Source organism: Sphaerodactylus townsendi, linkage group LG07, assembly GCF_021028975.2.
Source record: "Sphaerodactylus townsendi isolate TG3544 linkage group LG07, MPM_Stown_v2.3, whole genome shotgun sequence".
NCBI classification, from domain to species: Eukaryota; Metazoa; Chordata; class Lepidosauria; order Squamata; family Sphaerodactylidae; genus Sphaerodactylus; species Sphaerodactylus townsendi.
The window spans coordinates 18,143,446-18,160,682 of record NC_059431.1 but is presented as its reverse complement, the minus strand read 5'-3'; the positions used below and the strand labels follow the sequence as shown (position 1 = coordinate 18,160,682).

General features: G+C 45.3%; 1 protein-coding gene across 2 annotated transcripts in view; it reads right to left on the bottom strand.

Moving 5' to 3' along the window:
• NEDD4L (NEDD4 like E3 ubiquitin protein ligase) overlaps positions 1-12,601 on the bottom strand; it is a 301,785-nt gene extending 289,184 nt beyond the window's left edge. For both annotated transcript variants that reach the window (XM_048503553.1, XM_048503552.1), the window contains exon 1: positions 12,196-12,601. In XM_048503553.1, the coding sequence (XP_048359510.1) occupies positions 12,196-12,243 (48 nt within the window). In that variant the 5' untranslated portion in view covers positions 12,244-12,601. The remainder of the gene's footprint in view (positions 1-12,195) is intronic.
• Between the last annotated feature and the right edge of the window lie 4,636 nt (positions 12,602-17,237).

Here is a 17,237-nt window from a genome sequence, read left to right as displayed (position 1 = left end):
AAGACAGCTCTACAAATACCACTCTCTACAAATGACTACTTCAGACCACACTTAGGAATACCAAAAATAGCTAAATAGGATTATGAAGGAATTATCCACACACAGGTCTATATGGACACACCACAACAACCTCGGCCAGGTGTTCTTTTATCATCTGCCCAAAGTATACAAGCTGGGCAACTCAGATTGTTGTATCTTGCAAAGGGACATCTGACACTCGAAAACTTGTAACCTACAAATTTTGTTGTTCGCTAAGGGGCTCCGGGATTTGAATCGAATGCAGAAAGAGGAATTGGATCATTTTTAATCATTACGACCAGCAAGCAAACCCCAAACACAGGTTTGGTGCAAATAAGCAAATACGTAGCTAAGCTATCTTCAATTATGAAGATGAGCCCTTCGGGGGAGGGCGGTTTAAAAGTGAAAATAAAAAATTATGAACTGTGACTACTAGCCCATGTAGGGGGCTTGCAGTTCATGATTTCCTGTTTGCCATTTCTGCCCTCGTTCCAAACAAATGCCAACTTCTAGCAGGCAGCCATGTTACTCCGTTGCAGCAGACCAACAAAGTTTTCTGAACATTGTTTGTCTTTAAGGCGCACACAGCTCTTTGCTGTTCCTAAAAAGGGCAGTGTACACCTATTGTACAGACCTAGCCGAGCAAGGACAGATAAGAAAGGGCGTCTGTTGCAGCAAGTACCAATTCAGCTGCTGGCACACGTTCCAAAATGTAAAAGCACCCAATTTCCCCAGGAAAAATACAGAGAAATTGGCACTCCTGCAAAATCCATCTGTAAACCGCCATTCAACCTGACTTCTCTTTACTCACAATCTATTCGCTTAGATCAGGGGCCATGACAGCTGGGCCTGATGGGAATTATAGTCCATGAACATCTGGAGCACCAGAGTTGGACACCCCTGGCTTAGATATTAATAACTCACTTTTCTTTCCAATAAGGAACCTAACTGGTATACAACCAGTTGTTCTCTCCACCGCCATTTTATTGTCACCACCAACTCTTCTAATGTTTTGGTTTGCTGCCTTGGGACTGCTATTTGGGTAGAAAGGCAGCATAAAAATGTTTAAATAAAATAAATAAGTAAGCCCAGTGGTGGGATCCAAAAATTTTAGTAACTGGTTCACATGGTGGTGGGATTCAAACTGTGGCGTAGCGCCAGTGGGGCTGGGTGGGGCACGACGGGGGCGTGGCAGGGCATTCTGGGGGCAGGGCATTCCTGGGTGGGGCTGTGGCAAGGACGCAGCTGCTGCGCGGGTCCTTGGGCGGAAAACGAATGCACCCAGGCGCAGGCTGCCACGCACGCCGGTGCACCTCCTGCTAGACTGCTTCAAGTTCTGCGCACTACTGCTGAGAGGAGGGGCATAAGCCAAGGGCAAAAAATCACGCATTGACAAAATAGTAACCCAACCTCTCGTGCAAATGTCACTGTAAATAATTAGTAACCCTATTCTCCGGGGAACCCATGGCCGAACCTGCTAAGGTTGATCCTTGGGCACCTCTGAGTAAGCCCTGTGAGGATGACTCTGTCACAGGCTCAGCACACTTCGACAGCGGGGTGAAAATTCAAATCTAAGTCTCTGTATTGATTCCAACAACTGCATCAAGCAGGTTCCAGAAAGTTCTGTAATGGCCAATGAGCCATCCAATATAAAACTTGGCAAATCTTCCTCTACATGGCACCGTTGTAGAGGACTCAAGGTTCATCGCAAGCTCTCCATCTACAGGCATAGCAGGAATCTTGCACAGAGAGATGGCAGGCCCTAAAACACACTCCAGAATTCCCTGCAACGCTTAGGGTTTCTGTTTCAATTGTTCAAACGTTCCTCCTCAGGCAAATCAATTTGACAAGGTGTTCCCTGACAACAGGAAGAGTGACAACCACAGGTTTACATCAACAGTTTTCCCTGAAGAGCACTCCAATTGTATTTCCTTTACACCTTGTACCTGTGTTTTTTGCTTCAGCAAAACAGTAAAAAAAGGAATATGGCAGAAACCCTTTAGAATTTCTTGTTCATACACAACCAGGACTTGATTTCTCTGAGGAAGGTTCTTATTCTAAGAAAAATGCACTTTTATCAACATGGGCAAAGAATTATGGATCTTTAACAGTGAAATCCTGAGAAGAGTTACACCCTCCTAAATCTGTGGGCTTAGGTGGTGTAACTGCTCAGAACTGCACTGTCGAGAAATGCTGGAATTGAAATCTGTCAGGAAACACCAGTCACCAACTGCAGACTCTTTACCTTAATATTTGATATCTGCAGTTATGGGTTAGAGAAATAAAGTTACAGGTTAGAGAAATGTATTCTGTACATGCTTAGGAACTATTTGTGCTTACTTTCCCCATTTCAGGGGCACGCTGTGCTCTCACAAACGGGGCAACTCCGAGTCCAAAATTAAACCTTACTAAAGGGTGGATTCAAAGCCACAAGGGAGCCCCCTGAGAAATGCTCCTGGGTGCAAAGTCTAAGCATGGCAGAGTCTGACACTGGAACAGGGCTTACCAGACAAGGAAACTTATTTGCCACGAGAACCATCCATGCCAGCGCTGCCTGAATACCAGGTGGGCAAAGTCACACAGAATAATTTTTTTAAAAAAATTGCAGAGCTCTACCTTAAAGATAGTTATACCCCTCCAAATCCACTTACAGCAGTGTTTACAAAAGTGTACCTATGCTTTTCACATGGAAAGATGTATTATTTATACAGAACTTTAGTTTGAACTCTCCAAGCTCTTCATGGCATTACCTCAGTCATCCTTACAGTGACCATGTAAAGCAGTGGTTCCCAAACTTATTTGCCCTACCGCCCCCTTTCCAGAAAAAATATTACTTAGCGCCCCCTGGAAATTAATTTTTTTTAATTTTAATAGCAATTAAACAGAAAGATATATGTATTAATGTTTCTACCTGTGGCCATCACCATCCCCCTGGATCGCTGCAGCACCCACCAGGGGGCGGTGGCGCCCACTTTGGGAATCACTGATGTAGAGCAAATCACTGCACTTGTTCCCATTGGAGCGGGTATCAACATACCCTGGAGTGGCACAATTTCCAGGCCACAGTGCTGCTTGTGGGGGTCACTGCCACTGACTCATATCCACACACCTCCCCTGTCACTAGTCTTAATTTCCTGGTTTGTACTGTTGTGTGTGTGTGGGGGGGGGGGGGAACAACTTTCCTGTTCACACTCTTAAACACTAAACTGGTTTGGGTGTCAAAGGCTCCCACTGTTGCTCCATGGACGAAATCTGCCCATAGGTGAGTTGCTGGCAACTTCAACAATGACCTACACAGGGCTTTCTTGAACACCTTAGTGTCATGCTGCATACTGCACAATGGAGTTTGCCTTTGTGAACATTCAAAAAACATTTTCCCCTCTTTGTGAACACTCTTTTAAAATATTTAAAATTGTTTTAAAGTACTGTACAATTTAGATCACTTCAAAAAGCCCGCTGAATAAACTCATGGGAATTAAAAAAACCCTCCCGGATTGAGCTCTAAGAAAGCATTTCAGTTGACACTGTCAGTATCCACACACTGATGGATCTTGTATGATTGTTTGGTGTGTTTAGCAAACCTTCATTTCCTAGATTCCCTTGTCCATAGAATAATATCTGGTTGTGACTTGGTTTTTTGTAACACAGGGACCGGTATCTTTTCATAACCAGGGAAAAAAACTACAACACAGGTCAGACCAAGAGATCAACACAGTTTGTGTAAGAAAGTCAATTTTCCTGATACAACTAAATGTTACTGACAACATATTACTGATATGAACAGTAAGACTTCCAGGGAATAACCTTTTGAGAGTCATACCTACGATCATTAAGTGAAGGGAGCTCTGACTCTAAAAGATGTATACCCTAGAAATCTTTTGGTTGTTAAGGTGCAAAAGGACTCAAATCTTGGTCTTCTGCAGACCAAACCAGCTACCCACCTGAAACAATTGTTTAACAATCCCTACATTTGCTGTAACCGAAACACTGGTTATTGTGAGCTCCTTATTTGCAATCAACACACACAAGGTCTCAAAAAATAAGCATGCCCAAGAGCCCTCTGCAAAACTGTTTCAGGACACGGACATACGTCTGTGCATGGCTCACATCTGGATACCTGGCAACTGTTCAACTCTGTCATTCCCCTTTCTAAAAGCATCTCTAGGGAGGACTTCTGTACCATAAAAATGGGCCTTCTCTAAGAAGGGCTTTCATCCCAAAAACTCTTTGCCACTCCCTTTGCGTACGGGTTATTCTAGCATCCCAGCTACTCCAATCCAAGTTATCATAACTTCAGAGGTATCATTTTCTTTTGTAAAGAGCCATATTTGGCTCTAGAGTCATGAGTCGCCCCTCAAAACTTGGAATAAGCCCTGATTCCCAGGTTGCAGCTAGAAGCTGAGAATGAAAACAGGGTCTTGCCAAAGTTTACAACAGAGGTCAGACGAAAGAGTTGCAGCCTCCCAGGAGTGCAACATCCAACCACGTAAGGCTCCTAAGCAGGATTCAACAGCTGGAGACCCCAGAGCTAATTCTGCATCCCTGGGGGTCCTTCCCCCCTCCCTCTCCATTGCCAAACTTGAAGAGTTTATTTATCTAAAATATTTTGTTAAAGCAGATTTATATTTGTAAAAGCAGCCCCACAATAAAAACATTGATAAAAGACATAATCAAAGAACCATGATAAAAGGAACCATGAGTAAAAGACATGGCAAAAACGGCTTCATACTAAGTGGCCATAAGTAGAGCCCATGCCATATAAGTCGAGGCACCTAATTTTTACCACAAAAAACTGGAAGAAACTTATTGACTGGCATATAAGAGTCGAGGGTGGGAAATGCAGCATCAATTGAGGGCATCAGTAGGTTAAATGTTTTTGAATATTTATTTCAAGAGAAAAAAACAGTAAACTGAAAATGTAAGTGGAAAAGAGGGTCAACAAAGGTAACATAATATGGTATCAACAAGCCAACTTTAAAAGTACAAAGAAACATTGAAGCTCAAGCCAGCAACCAAGCTAAAACACAAGAGTTAAAATCAGCTTCAAAACTGGGATTTATCAATGTCATCATCTGTATGTCCAAATGAAATCCAACCCGGTTTTTAAGAGGAATATTATCAAGAAATGAAAAGAAATCTACTATTAAGCTTCCATTTGTAAACAATGGGGATGGAATATCTAACCTTTGGGAGTCAATAACTTTGGATCCCCTGATACTCAAACTTCACCAAACCTGGCTGGTATCATAAAGAGACTCTCCTGATGAGACCAAAGCCAGGTTTTAGTGAAAGTTAGAACAGTTCAGAAGGTCCAAAGTTATGGACCCTCTAAAAAGAAATAACCCCATCTACTAATAGCTCCGGTGGCTCGAAAACAAAGCGGGAATGGGGGCCACCTCGCTTTGCGGGGGGTCCAGCACTGGGACCCGCTTGAACCAAACTTTACCAAACTTGGCTGGAATCATCAGGAGAGTCTCGTGAGGGTACCCTGAACTTTTGGTACCTCTAGCATAAAAACTGCACCCCCTGCTGGCCGGCAAAATAAAAACACACACAAAATTTTAATGACCCGCATATAAGTCGAGGGGAGCTTTTTCAGCATTAAAAATGTGCTGAAAAATTCGACTTATACATGAGTATATACGGTATTATAATAACCATTAAAAGGAGCAATTTGAAAACCCCAGTGAGGATTGCCAATGAATAAAAACAAAAGGATTTGTTTGCAGTCTCCACGTGGCACAATTAAAGTGTCTCCGGAAGGTGGCAGATCTCACCAGAAAAGTTCCCCAATTCTATCTTGTTGCTCCTACGGTTTCCCAGCTCTTTCAAATGTCAATTTCTGACACAACCACTGAATGGCTAAATGCCACCTCATTATGGAATACTTTACCCGGAGGCTTTTCTGAAGGCTGCGAGCCAGATCTTCTACCTCAATCCCATAAAGCTACCTACTGAGAAGATCACTCACCCAGGTCTCACTATCGCCAATCTTCTTTCATTTCTAGATTGGCAACTAGGAAAAGAGAAATAACTTTTGCGTGGAAACTGCCAGTCACTTATTTCTACCTGGCATAAACAAATTGCTTTGATTGTGTGTTCCTGCATTGCAGGGGGTTGGACTTGATGGCCCTTGGGGTCTCTTCGAACTCTATGATGCTATGAAATGACAGGCAAGAATATTAATAGGGCTGATATTCGGGGTTTCCCATCTTTTGCTCTCAGGCTCTTGTCAGATCTTCCTTATTGACAACAATGTTTATTTAAATATTTATGCCCAACTTTTTTCTCCTAAGTAGTCTCAAAGTAGCTTTGCAAAATAATTTTTCCCTCTGCCATTTTCTCTTCACTATGGCAACCTTGCGAGGCAAGTTAGGCTTAGCGGGAGGGAATTCAAACCTGCTTCCACGCTCTAATCTGACACTAACCGCTACATCAAGTCCTTTTGGAAAACGAACAGCTGCATCAAATAATTGAAAAAAGCAACTAAATAAATGTTATGTTTTCATAATGTTGCAGGGATGCTCTAGAATTTCCATGAAGCTGCCTGACAACTCTAAATGTGCATCTTTTCTTTCTTTTTGCAGTCTCACAATATGCCCCTGATTTGGGAGCTCTCCCAACAACTCCAGAGAACCAATGCAGTGTAGTTGCAGCGCTGCCCTAGGATCTAGGAGTCTCAGGTTCAAATCCCCACTCTGCCACGGAAGATTGCTGGATGACCGTGGGCCAGTCACACATTTTGCACCAAACCCACCTCGCAGGGAGGTTGTTGTGAGGATAACATGGAGAAGAGGAGAACGATGTAAGTCACTGGATCCCTCACTAAGAAAAAAGGCAGGCTATAAATGAAGTCAAAACAATAAATTCCTCTTCAACAAAAAAGAGATTAACTACAGTGTTTAGACGGGGCCAAAGTGCTTCACAAACAGTATCATTTATCACTATTATTTGCTAAATAATAAAGGAGCAGCAGTGGCGAAGGAGGTTAAGAGCTCATGTATCTAATCTGGAGGAACTGGGTTTGATTCCCCGCTCTGCCGCCTGAGCTGTGGAGGCTTATCTGGGAAATTCAGATTAGCCTGTACACTCCCACACACGCCAGCTGGGTGACCTTGGGCTAGCCACAGCTTCTCGGAGCTCTCTCAGCCCCACCTACCTCTCAGGGTGTTTGTTGTGAGGGGGGAAGGGCAAGGAGATTGTAAGCCCCTTTGAGTCTCCTACAGGAGAGAAAGGGGGGATATAAATCCAAACTCTTCTTCTTCTCTTCTAAATTTATATGCCACTCTTCCCTTCATGGGTTCAGGGAGGCTTCCAACATATAAAAACAGTACAATTTATACATTAAATATACTCTAAAATTCTAAATGGTAGCTAATTAGTCTTAGAATTCTAAAAATCCATATATTGGCATCCTAACCAATAGAAAAACAGAAACAATAAGAAGTGGGGAGAGAAAGGCTATTAGATGGAACAACCACAGCTGCCTCAGCCGTAGCTGCCTCTGGAGGAACAGGATCAGATCCCGCAGGGCCCTGGTCTTAGAAATAACCAAGCCAAAAAGGTTTGCCATCACTGGTTTAGGCCTTGGAGGAAAGTCCCAGAGCCTTGAACCTGGAGTCAACACAGCTGGTAGAGCACTGGTTGACTACACATTCACCACGGGGTCCTCATGAAGATCTGTGTTGCTGCATTTTGCACCAGCTGGAGTTTCTGGTGCAGGCCCAACCACAGCCCTGCATAGAGTGAGTTGCAATAATCAAGTCTATAGGTGACTACTGCATGAATCACTATAACTACCATGTAGTAATTTACCTGACATCAGTCTGCGTGTAATTACCCCCCCTGTTGCAAACCAGGCTCAGAACAGCTTGCTGAAGATATCCACGACAAAGGTGAGATTCAAACTGGGTCTTAAGTCCCTAATATTCTCCATGCTCAGCTCTCAGTCCCGCTCCAGGTCCTGCGCTATTGAACAACTCTTTTAAGAAATCGACTAAAGTTTTTATTGCTTTTGTCATTATGGCTAATGACGAACGCCGAGGAATTTGGATGAGGCATTACGCTGGGATTCTCTGGCACAACAGCTACACCCAAAGGTTTCTGAATGATCATATGACTGCAGAGACAAACTTTGCCCTGGGGACTACAGGCATAAAAAGCTGATGAAAGAATTTATGCGCAGAGTGCAGCTCCAGCAGCAGATACACACGAGTGGAATTTTATATAAGCAAGGAAGGTCTGGCTTAGTTTCACATCTGTGCTCAAGGCTTGCGGGGAGAGAAACCAAGTTTCTCAAATCTGGTGTTGGCTGATTGCAATTTTAGAGGCCTGCAAAGACCAGACTTTTAAGAATCTGAGCACGGCACTGAAAATATATTTCAGTAGCAGCACTGAGCCTCTCAAATCCCAGACTATACTGCCCACTATCTAGGAAGGACGTTTCACAGATTTTGACTGGGCTGCCCTCAGAATAAACATGTAGCAGCTCGTGAGGAGAATAAGTTTTGTTTCAATTCCCGAAATGCTTTCTGTTCCTTTAGCCAACACAACTTGTCTCCCCTCTGTTTTGCAAACATACATCCCCCACGGAAGTTTAAACATACCGTGTTTCCCCGAATATAAGACAGTGTCTTATATTAAATTTTGCTCCCAAAGATGCGCTATGTCTTATTTTTTTTTTCAGGGAATGTCCCATTTTGCCACGTATTCTTTTCTATCGGGCATTTCCAAACAAAAAGCACTTTACATGTCTTGCGCACTGGGAAGTTGATGCCTTATATTTCGCACTTCAGCAAAACCTCTACTATGTCTTATTTTTCGGGGATGTCTTATATTAGGGGAAACAGGGTAGCAAGCAGGCTAAGAAATTAGTTACTGGTGTCTCTCAAAAATGTTTATTAAGCATTCGGCAACACTTACACCTTTAATATTCTCTCTGCAAACCAATGCTCTGGTTCCTAAAAGATGCCAATAAAATATTTTTAACATATTTTCTAACTGAAAAGAGAGAAATTAAAGTCAGTGCATGCTATATATTTGAACATGAACTTACTGATCTCAGAAAAATGAGCAATATACCCACACATGTTATCAGAAACTTCATTTTATCTGTTGCTTCAAATATTTCCGTCCTGTCTTTTCAACAAAGGTCTGGGCAGCTAAAAACAACTCCTCCGGTTTTAAAATTTGTAATTATGCCACCAATAAAACAGAACCAAGGTCTAAATCGGCTTAATTACAAACACACCAACAATTTAAAAATCTGACTTTAACGAACCAACTTTTTTTTTTACTCCTGTGTCTAACAAAACACTGCCAACAGAATGTTATCTGGAAAGAAAAAGCGAGGAGTTTTTTTTTCCTGGAAAACAAGAACGGAAGAATCTGACAAACCAAGTATTTTTATGACAACAAAACATCAACTGACAAGTCCATCAGACTACCCAAGATGACAAAAGAGCTAAAAGAAATTGGTAAGCAGTAGCTGAAAGTATTTTATTTGTTTAAAAAATTTCCGGCTTTATCTCCTCAGACTCAAAGTGCATAGCAGGAAAGAGAATTCTTCAGATACACAGCTCCTAAGCCACAAAGAATGTTACGCAGTAATCAAAAGCACTTTACACCATTTTTGCATTAGGTCAAGTTTCTAGATAGTCTTCAAGGGCAGTCCTACATAAACAGCATTCCATCCATTCAGACTAACAGCCAGCATGATCAGGATGAGTCTAGTAAGGAAGGCAGCTTCTTATGATGGCCTGAACTTGCTTCTCAAAAAGCAACAAGCCATCCCAAACTACACCAAGATATGTTACATCTTAGGTTCTTTCTAAAACATGAAGTCAGTCCTGGAACATCGGCGTTACCAACCGGCATTATTTCTGTCTGGTTTGATCTCCATTTTTTCTCATTCTCTTTAACACATTTTGTCCACAGTATCCAGATACTTAGTGGTGCAGATAAGAGATAACCATATCTAGAATCATAGAGTAGGAAGAGGCCATCAAGTCCAACCCCCTGCAATGCAGGACATATCTGGAGGCTTAATGAATGACATTTCAATATTAAACCTCAAGTATATTCACTTTCTGCGACATCCTCCATCTGTATATTCCCTACCTTGCCTTTTCAACAAAAATAGCCTTATGAATTATCCAACTATCGCAAATGACCCCAAGCCTATTTTCACCTACACATTAAAGTACTATTCTTAAGCTCATTCCGCACATGCAGAATAATGCACTTTCAAACTGTTTTCAGTGCTCTTTGAAGCTGTGCGGAATGGCAAAATCCACTTGCAAACAGTTGTAAAGTGGTTTGAAAACGCATTATTTTGCGTGTGCGAAGGGGCCATAGATTCTGCAAACTGCAGTTGCTAAACATGCAAAATATCAATATTTTAGTCAAAACATGGATATTTTCAATTGATTTTTCAAATCTATGCCACATGACTGTACAAATCTACTCCACGATCCCTGGTTCACAGAAGCATTAAGGGCATCTCCACAATCAAGTTTCAAACTAGAGGTACACCCGCCGGCTCTTTTTCTGTGCATCAAAACATGGACACATATGTTCAAAAGACAGGGGTACCCAGGTAAATGCTGACAGCTACTTTATCATTAACCAGGTCTTTTTTTTTTCCACACCAAGCAAGTGCTACTTGGAAGATAACACCGAAGAGGGCATGAAGGAGAAGATAAGGGAAAGGATTTTGCTGGATACAGAACCGCCTCCAAAACGCCACTGTATTGATCAGGGAAACCACTTCCATGTTTTATACACACAAACGCACAGGTGCGCACACACGCTCTCGCAAGGATAACCACTCCTACCCATTTGGCTCACGCTTCACGCTTGCTGCCAGTTATGTTCTCGCTCTGGATGGCAGCCTCTTCCATTCCCTCCTGGCACGCCGCTTGCCGAGCTGAGCGGTGATTTAATAAACTTGCACTGGGGGCTCTCTGGGACCCAGCAAAGCTCTCCCTCCCCTTCCCTGGGAATACCCAACCTTTCCCAGTATGCATTATTTAAGCAAAAGCTTATAAATAGCAGAACTAAGTAATGGAAGGGGGGAAGAGATGCACATTTCTCACAGCCTTGCATTGCAAGGCACTTTGTAGGGAAGCAAAACAAAACCCAAAACAGGCTTCCTGTGAATGTTCCCACTTTGGAAAGGCGGCAGGGAGGGGGGGTTGGCTCTGGGTTATGGGTGACTCAAAGGCGGGAGAGCCAGCCTGTGGCCTCCCAAGAGCAGGCACTTCCGAAATCCATCACTCCCACAGTTCTGGGGGCTGGAGAGCAAATACTTGCAGGAAGCCCGTAGGTGGCACCTTTTCCAGGGCCCTCCTGGTTCAAGAGGGCACGCGCACAAATGCCATCCTTTTTGCCCAGTGACTCTCCAAGCGCAGCGCTGTTCTTCAGCTGATGCTGGGCAGCCCCATGGCAAAGGTCTCCAGGTATCCTCGCCCCCCCCCCCCCGGATGGTGGCCAGGGGCCAAAGAAGTCAGATCCTGAGCCAGGGGGCTTCTAGCTAAGCCACAGTCGGCGGGATGGCCCTCGGATCACCTGCGCCCCCCCCCCCAAGTCTGCCTATCTTTAACCACCGCCTCTTCCTCCTCCGTCGTTTCCACGCATAAACCCCCGGGTTTTGCAAGGAAGCATCCAGGTGGGATGAAAGGCAGGAAAAAGAGCTAGGCGAAGCTCCGCATCTCTTCTCAAAGGATCTGAGGGGAACCCCGGCCGCACCCCAAATTCCAGTCCAAGAGGCCAACTTGGCTCGTTCTACAGAGTCTATTTTATTGCACGAAGCTTCCCCCCTAATAATGCAAGACGGGGGGGGGGGGGGAGCGATCTGCAGGGAAGGGGGTGCTGGGGAGATCCTTGCCACTCCAGGCTTCCACACACACCGATTTGCCTGCTTTGCAAGCCGATCTTGCCCCACAGAGCCTGCCTTGACCCCCCCCCTCCTCTTCTTCACCCCTCCTCCTCCTCCCTCTGCCCCCTCCCCTCCTAACAACAAACCAAGCCGCAAGAATGACAGGGGGACTTCCCTGGTCTGCAATCTGGATTGCTCGAGAGGGGACAAAGGGAAGGCGTCCTCCCCTCCTTTGCGACACGCGCACAAAAGAAACCCCCCTTCAAGCCCCCTCCATCCACGGAGCCTGCCCGACTTACTTCTTCTTCCGACAGCCCAAAGACCGGCTCCACCACCCCAGTCGCCATGGAGCCAGAGATTGCAGAGGGGTGTCCCTCGGGCGAGCAGCAGACACGAGACAGCGGCTCCCCACGCGGCACTGCACCACCAGGAAGCAGCCGGCGACCCCCGGGCAAGACCGGGGCCAACGGCGCGCAATCCAACGGAAGAAGGCGAAGTCCCTTTTTCCTCGCCCGCGCACCCCCAGAAAGGCTTTGCACCGGTGGAAAAGAGGCAGCCGGGGAAGCCCTTCCCCCCAGAGGCGGAGAGAATCCGAGAGGCACAGTCCGGGACTCGAACCCGCAGCCCCCAGGTCAGAGCGGACTGGCTGCACCACGGCCGATGCCCGCAGGCTGCCCCGCGCAGACAATCACGAGCCACCCCTTCGTTGCCCAACACTAGGATGGCGGGGCGGGGCGGGAGGGGAGGTGAAATACTTTCCTCCACCAATGGCGAGCCACATCAATAATGGCAGGCGGGGCTTCTCCGAGACTAGCGGGTTAGGTTGACTTGCAGGAGTTTCTCCGCCCCCCTCCCCTCTTGGGTCGCCTGCTGGATCTTTTCATTTAGGAAGGGAAGGGGGCTGCAGGCTTATGAAAAAGACCATCGGGGTGTCGGTGCAAGTTATATATACACAGATATATACACGGATATATGTTTATTTTATTATATATCTGCAAAAAATAAGCATATATCCGCATTGTGGGAAGGAAAGGGTGAGGGGATGCAGAAGAAGAGGGCAGGGGGCGACAGGTTTCTGGGTCTTTCAAAGTGGCACCGCTGTGGCTGTCACCGTGCAGAGATGGCCGGGCTTCCCAACCTGCAACGTGCCGGTCGAATTTGGGTGGGTTTGCTGAGAAAATCATAATATACGAATATCCTTGTTTACTCACACCCACCCACGACTTCTGGTGCCAACTCAAAACCATACGATGCTTCCCTCCTACCCCCCACCCCCGTCCCATCCTTCGCTCAGGCAATCTGCAGTGCAGAAGGCGCCCCTCGGCGGCCAAGACCTGGCATTTCCAGCATGCTTTTTTTTAAAAAAGGCAAATTCTCATGCTGGTCATGAACATTTAGACGGCGATAACTATGATCAGCTTATGATGATTTAAATACTATTTTAAATATGTAACATTTATAATACATATAATATGTTATAGCTTTGTATGTATAATTTGCATGTATTATACTTTATATATGTATTATTTGAAATATGTGTGTGTAGAGAAATAGATGTATAATATTTTTTATTGAAAGATTCATACGAAAAAATGAAAAAAAGACAGGGGAAAATAAAAGGGCAATAGAAAGAGGATATATAAAAGAAGCTTCCCATTTTATCTACAGCAAATACAAGTAAAATTATAAACTTAACAGTTACTCAATTACAAACTTAACAGTTACTCAATTACAAACTTAACAGTTATTAAATCTTTTTCTGTTAATAACTTTTTTCTCTTTATCATCAAATCCACAAATTATCAGTTCATTTTTTTTTCATTTCATGTAAAAAGCCTATAAGGGGTTTCCAATCAGAGATAAGATATTGCCTTTCTTCTGATCAAAGATGTAAGTTTGGCCATCTTTGCAAATTCCATCCTCTTCACCAACATTCTCTCCATTTTTGTCCAATCAGCTAATCTGATTTAGATTCAATTGAGCCTGCCCCTTTTCCTCGCATGTTGGAGTGTTTAGGTTAGAAACATTAGGGGCTGTTGTTTCAAACACAAACAAGCAGCAGTTGTCAAGGAGTTGTTTTTAGCAAGTTTAAAATAATTTTTATTCACAGTTTTCATTGTGCCAACAGATCTTATATTTTGGGCATAAACTTGAAGTACGGTATACTGTAAACACTGTTTTACTAATCATTAATTTGCAGCAATCTTGTTTGCATGCTTTTTGTATTTTGTTCCTTTTCTGGGTTGAGCGATCTCAGAATATACTGCAGACAATGGAGGTGCATGCCGTGACGTTTGGGGGACCTGGGAACATGTCAGAAACCATCAGCGTCAATTCATCCCTGATATGCAAATCCATTTTTAACTGACCAGTACAAAGGTATCCTTTCTTCTAAAGTGGCTAGTGTTTGTATTTTAACAAGCAGATAGGTTCTGTACCTGGAAATTTTAAGGGTTGGAGCCTGAGGAGGGAGATGTTTGCGGAGGAGCGAGACCTCAGTAGTAGTAGTAATAGTAGTAGTAGTAGAAGAAGAAAGAGAAGGAGATGAAGAAGAAGAGGAGGAGGAGGAGGAGCTTGGATTTCTCTCCTGTAAGGAGACTCAAGGTGGCTTACGAGCTCCTTTCCATTTCTCTCCCCACAACAGACACCTTGTGAGGTGGGTGGGGCTGAGAGAGTCCTGAGAGAACTGTGACTAGCCCAAGGTCACCCAGCAGGAATGTTGGAGTGCAGAAACACATCTGGTTCACCAGATAAGCATCTGCCACTCAGGTGGCGGAGTGGGGAATCAAACCCGGTTCTCCAGATGAGAATTAACCACTACACCACGCTGGCTCCAATGGGTATAATGCCATACAGTTCAATCTCTAAAGCAGCCATGTTCTCCAAGAAACTGATCTCTGTCACTTGGAGATTAGTTCTAATTCCAGGAGATATCCAGGCCTCATCCGGAGTTTGAAAACCATATATATTACATTGTCTCCTGACCTAGACGGCCCAGGCTAGCCTGATCTTGTGAGATCTCGGAAGCTAAGCAGGTTTGGCCTTGGATGGAAGACCACCAAGGAAGTCCAAGGTCTTTATGCAGAGGCAGGCAATGGCAAACTACCCCTGTTCTTTTCTTGCCTTGAGAACGGTATCACCATAATTCAGCTGCAACTTGACGGTACTTTCCGCTACCGTCACTCCCACCACTTTCGAGGAATCTGGTTCAATGAACAAATGAAAGCTGCCTGATACTTGTCTGACTGGCAGCCGCTCTGCAGGGCCTCAGACAGAGGCTCCTCCACAGGCAAATGCATAACTGGGGTGCCGGGGGGGGGGGGGGCGCTCAGGCCCCAGGCGCTGCTTGGTGAACACTGCAAGAGCCCCCACACCGATTGAACTAGCCCAGCCTTGTCACCAGTGCCAACAACAGCAGCAGCTGTGCCTCTCTTTTTGCACCCCAGGCCTGCCAGCGACTGCCAACCACTTGCCCACCTCTCCCCTGGTCTCAGAGGCCCCCCGTTGGGGGATGGGCATACAGGCTGGCAGGTTGTTATGGCTGGCTGGGGAATCCTGGGAGGAAGGCTGGAGAGGAAGGGACAGTTTTGGTTCCAGACTCCCAGGCACTACCTGTAAACACAGAGCCTGAGCAGTCAGTAGTTCCTGCAGGACCAGGTCCAAAGGCTCAAGCAGAGCATTCAGGCTGGGATCCACAGCCAGGTCTAAACTCTGAGATTCCCCAGCCAGGGTCTAGCTGTGACTCTTCAGCCTCCTGATACTAAGCCCTGTCACCCCCCTGCCTCCAGAGCCTCAGGAGCAACACAGGAGGAGGCTGCATGCTAGTTTACAGCAAAGCAGACACCGCAGCAGGTTACCAGCTACGGGGTGAGCTGGATTAGATGCAAAGTCTTTGCAGGAGCCAGACTAAAGTGACCCAGCTCCATGAGGTTATTGCACTAGTGAGTGGTTATAACAGAGAGGTTGCAGCTGAGCTAGCTTGTGGCAGCAACATTGTGGTTCAGTTTGCAGGTCACTGTGTCTAGCCTTGTCTTGGTTCCAAGCTCTGTGTACACATTAAACGACTGAACCCGCTAAAAACTATGTCTACACTATCTTTGGTTCCTGAGGGCCTGTCTATGACACAGGTGCAGCGGCTGGCAGGGATCTTACCCAGCCTTGCTGACAACAGAAGCAACTCCTGCTCCTCTACCTGCACCCTAGGCTCACCGTTTTCCCCTCCTGCTGCCCTGTGAATTGCCTGGAGGGGGGCAGAGCCAGTCAGAGAATGAGGTTTGGGGAGATCCAGAGGTTTGGGAAGAATGAGGGACAGATCCAGAGGTTTGGTGGATGAAAGTCAGCTCCAAAAGCTGGAGGTGGGTGAGAGGCAGATCCACGGGGGGGGGGGGGGGGGGGGGGAATCAGATCCAGAAACATTAAATTATGATTTTAAAAATCAAAGAAAAGCGCATGACATATTTGTCAGTTCGACTTTCCTCTCCTCCGCTGTCCAAGTCCCCCTTTAATGAGGCATACCCAATTCTGCCGGTAAGCACAGAATCTTATGTGGACGGCTACTGGGCAAAATGAATCAACAGTGTGGACAGTGACTGGTTGGTCTTCTATGGCAGGGGTGTCCAACTCCGGCACTTCAGATGTTCATGGACTACAATTCCCATCAGCTCCTGCTGGCATGGGAATTTTAGTCCATGAACATCTGAAGCACCAGAGTTGGACACCAATGTTCTATGGACTCCCTTTTCATTATTTGGCTGCTCTGTACCCATGTGTAGATGTATCTGCCCACCAAAGAAGTGGTCTCTAGTCCATAAAAACCTCCACACATCTTAAAGTGACACAAGCTGGTTCGTGTTCTTTTAATCAACTTTTGTTTTACATTACGTTAAAATTTGGTTTACACGTTCGCAACCTCCCCTCATTCTCCATTAAGACCATTCTGGTACAACAAAATTTATCATCCCTTCTGGGAAAATGGGCCTTCTGTCTTCTTTGTAATACCTGTCCTCACCTTTCTGCTGTTTGTAGCTCCGGAAATTTGCTACTGGGCAGGAAAAGGCCTCACCAGTGTTTGCCAGATCAGTTTTCCACTCTCCACATAGCACAATTGTACCCCCTGTACAGGGGCATAATGCCCATTGGGCAAGGTAGACAGCTATCCAGCACACCACCTTGTGGGGGGCATCAAAATGCAGGGTTCGTTTTTTGGGTATTTTTAGTGGTAGCCCCCATCTCCTTAGCAAAGAATGGGGATGGGGCAGCACCTTTGAGGGTCCAGAACTTTGGACCCCCTAAACCAAACTGCACCAAACTTGGGGGGTCCCATCAGGACAGTTTCCAGATG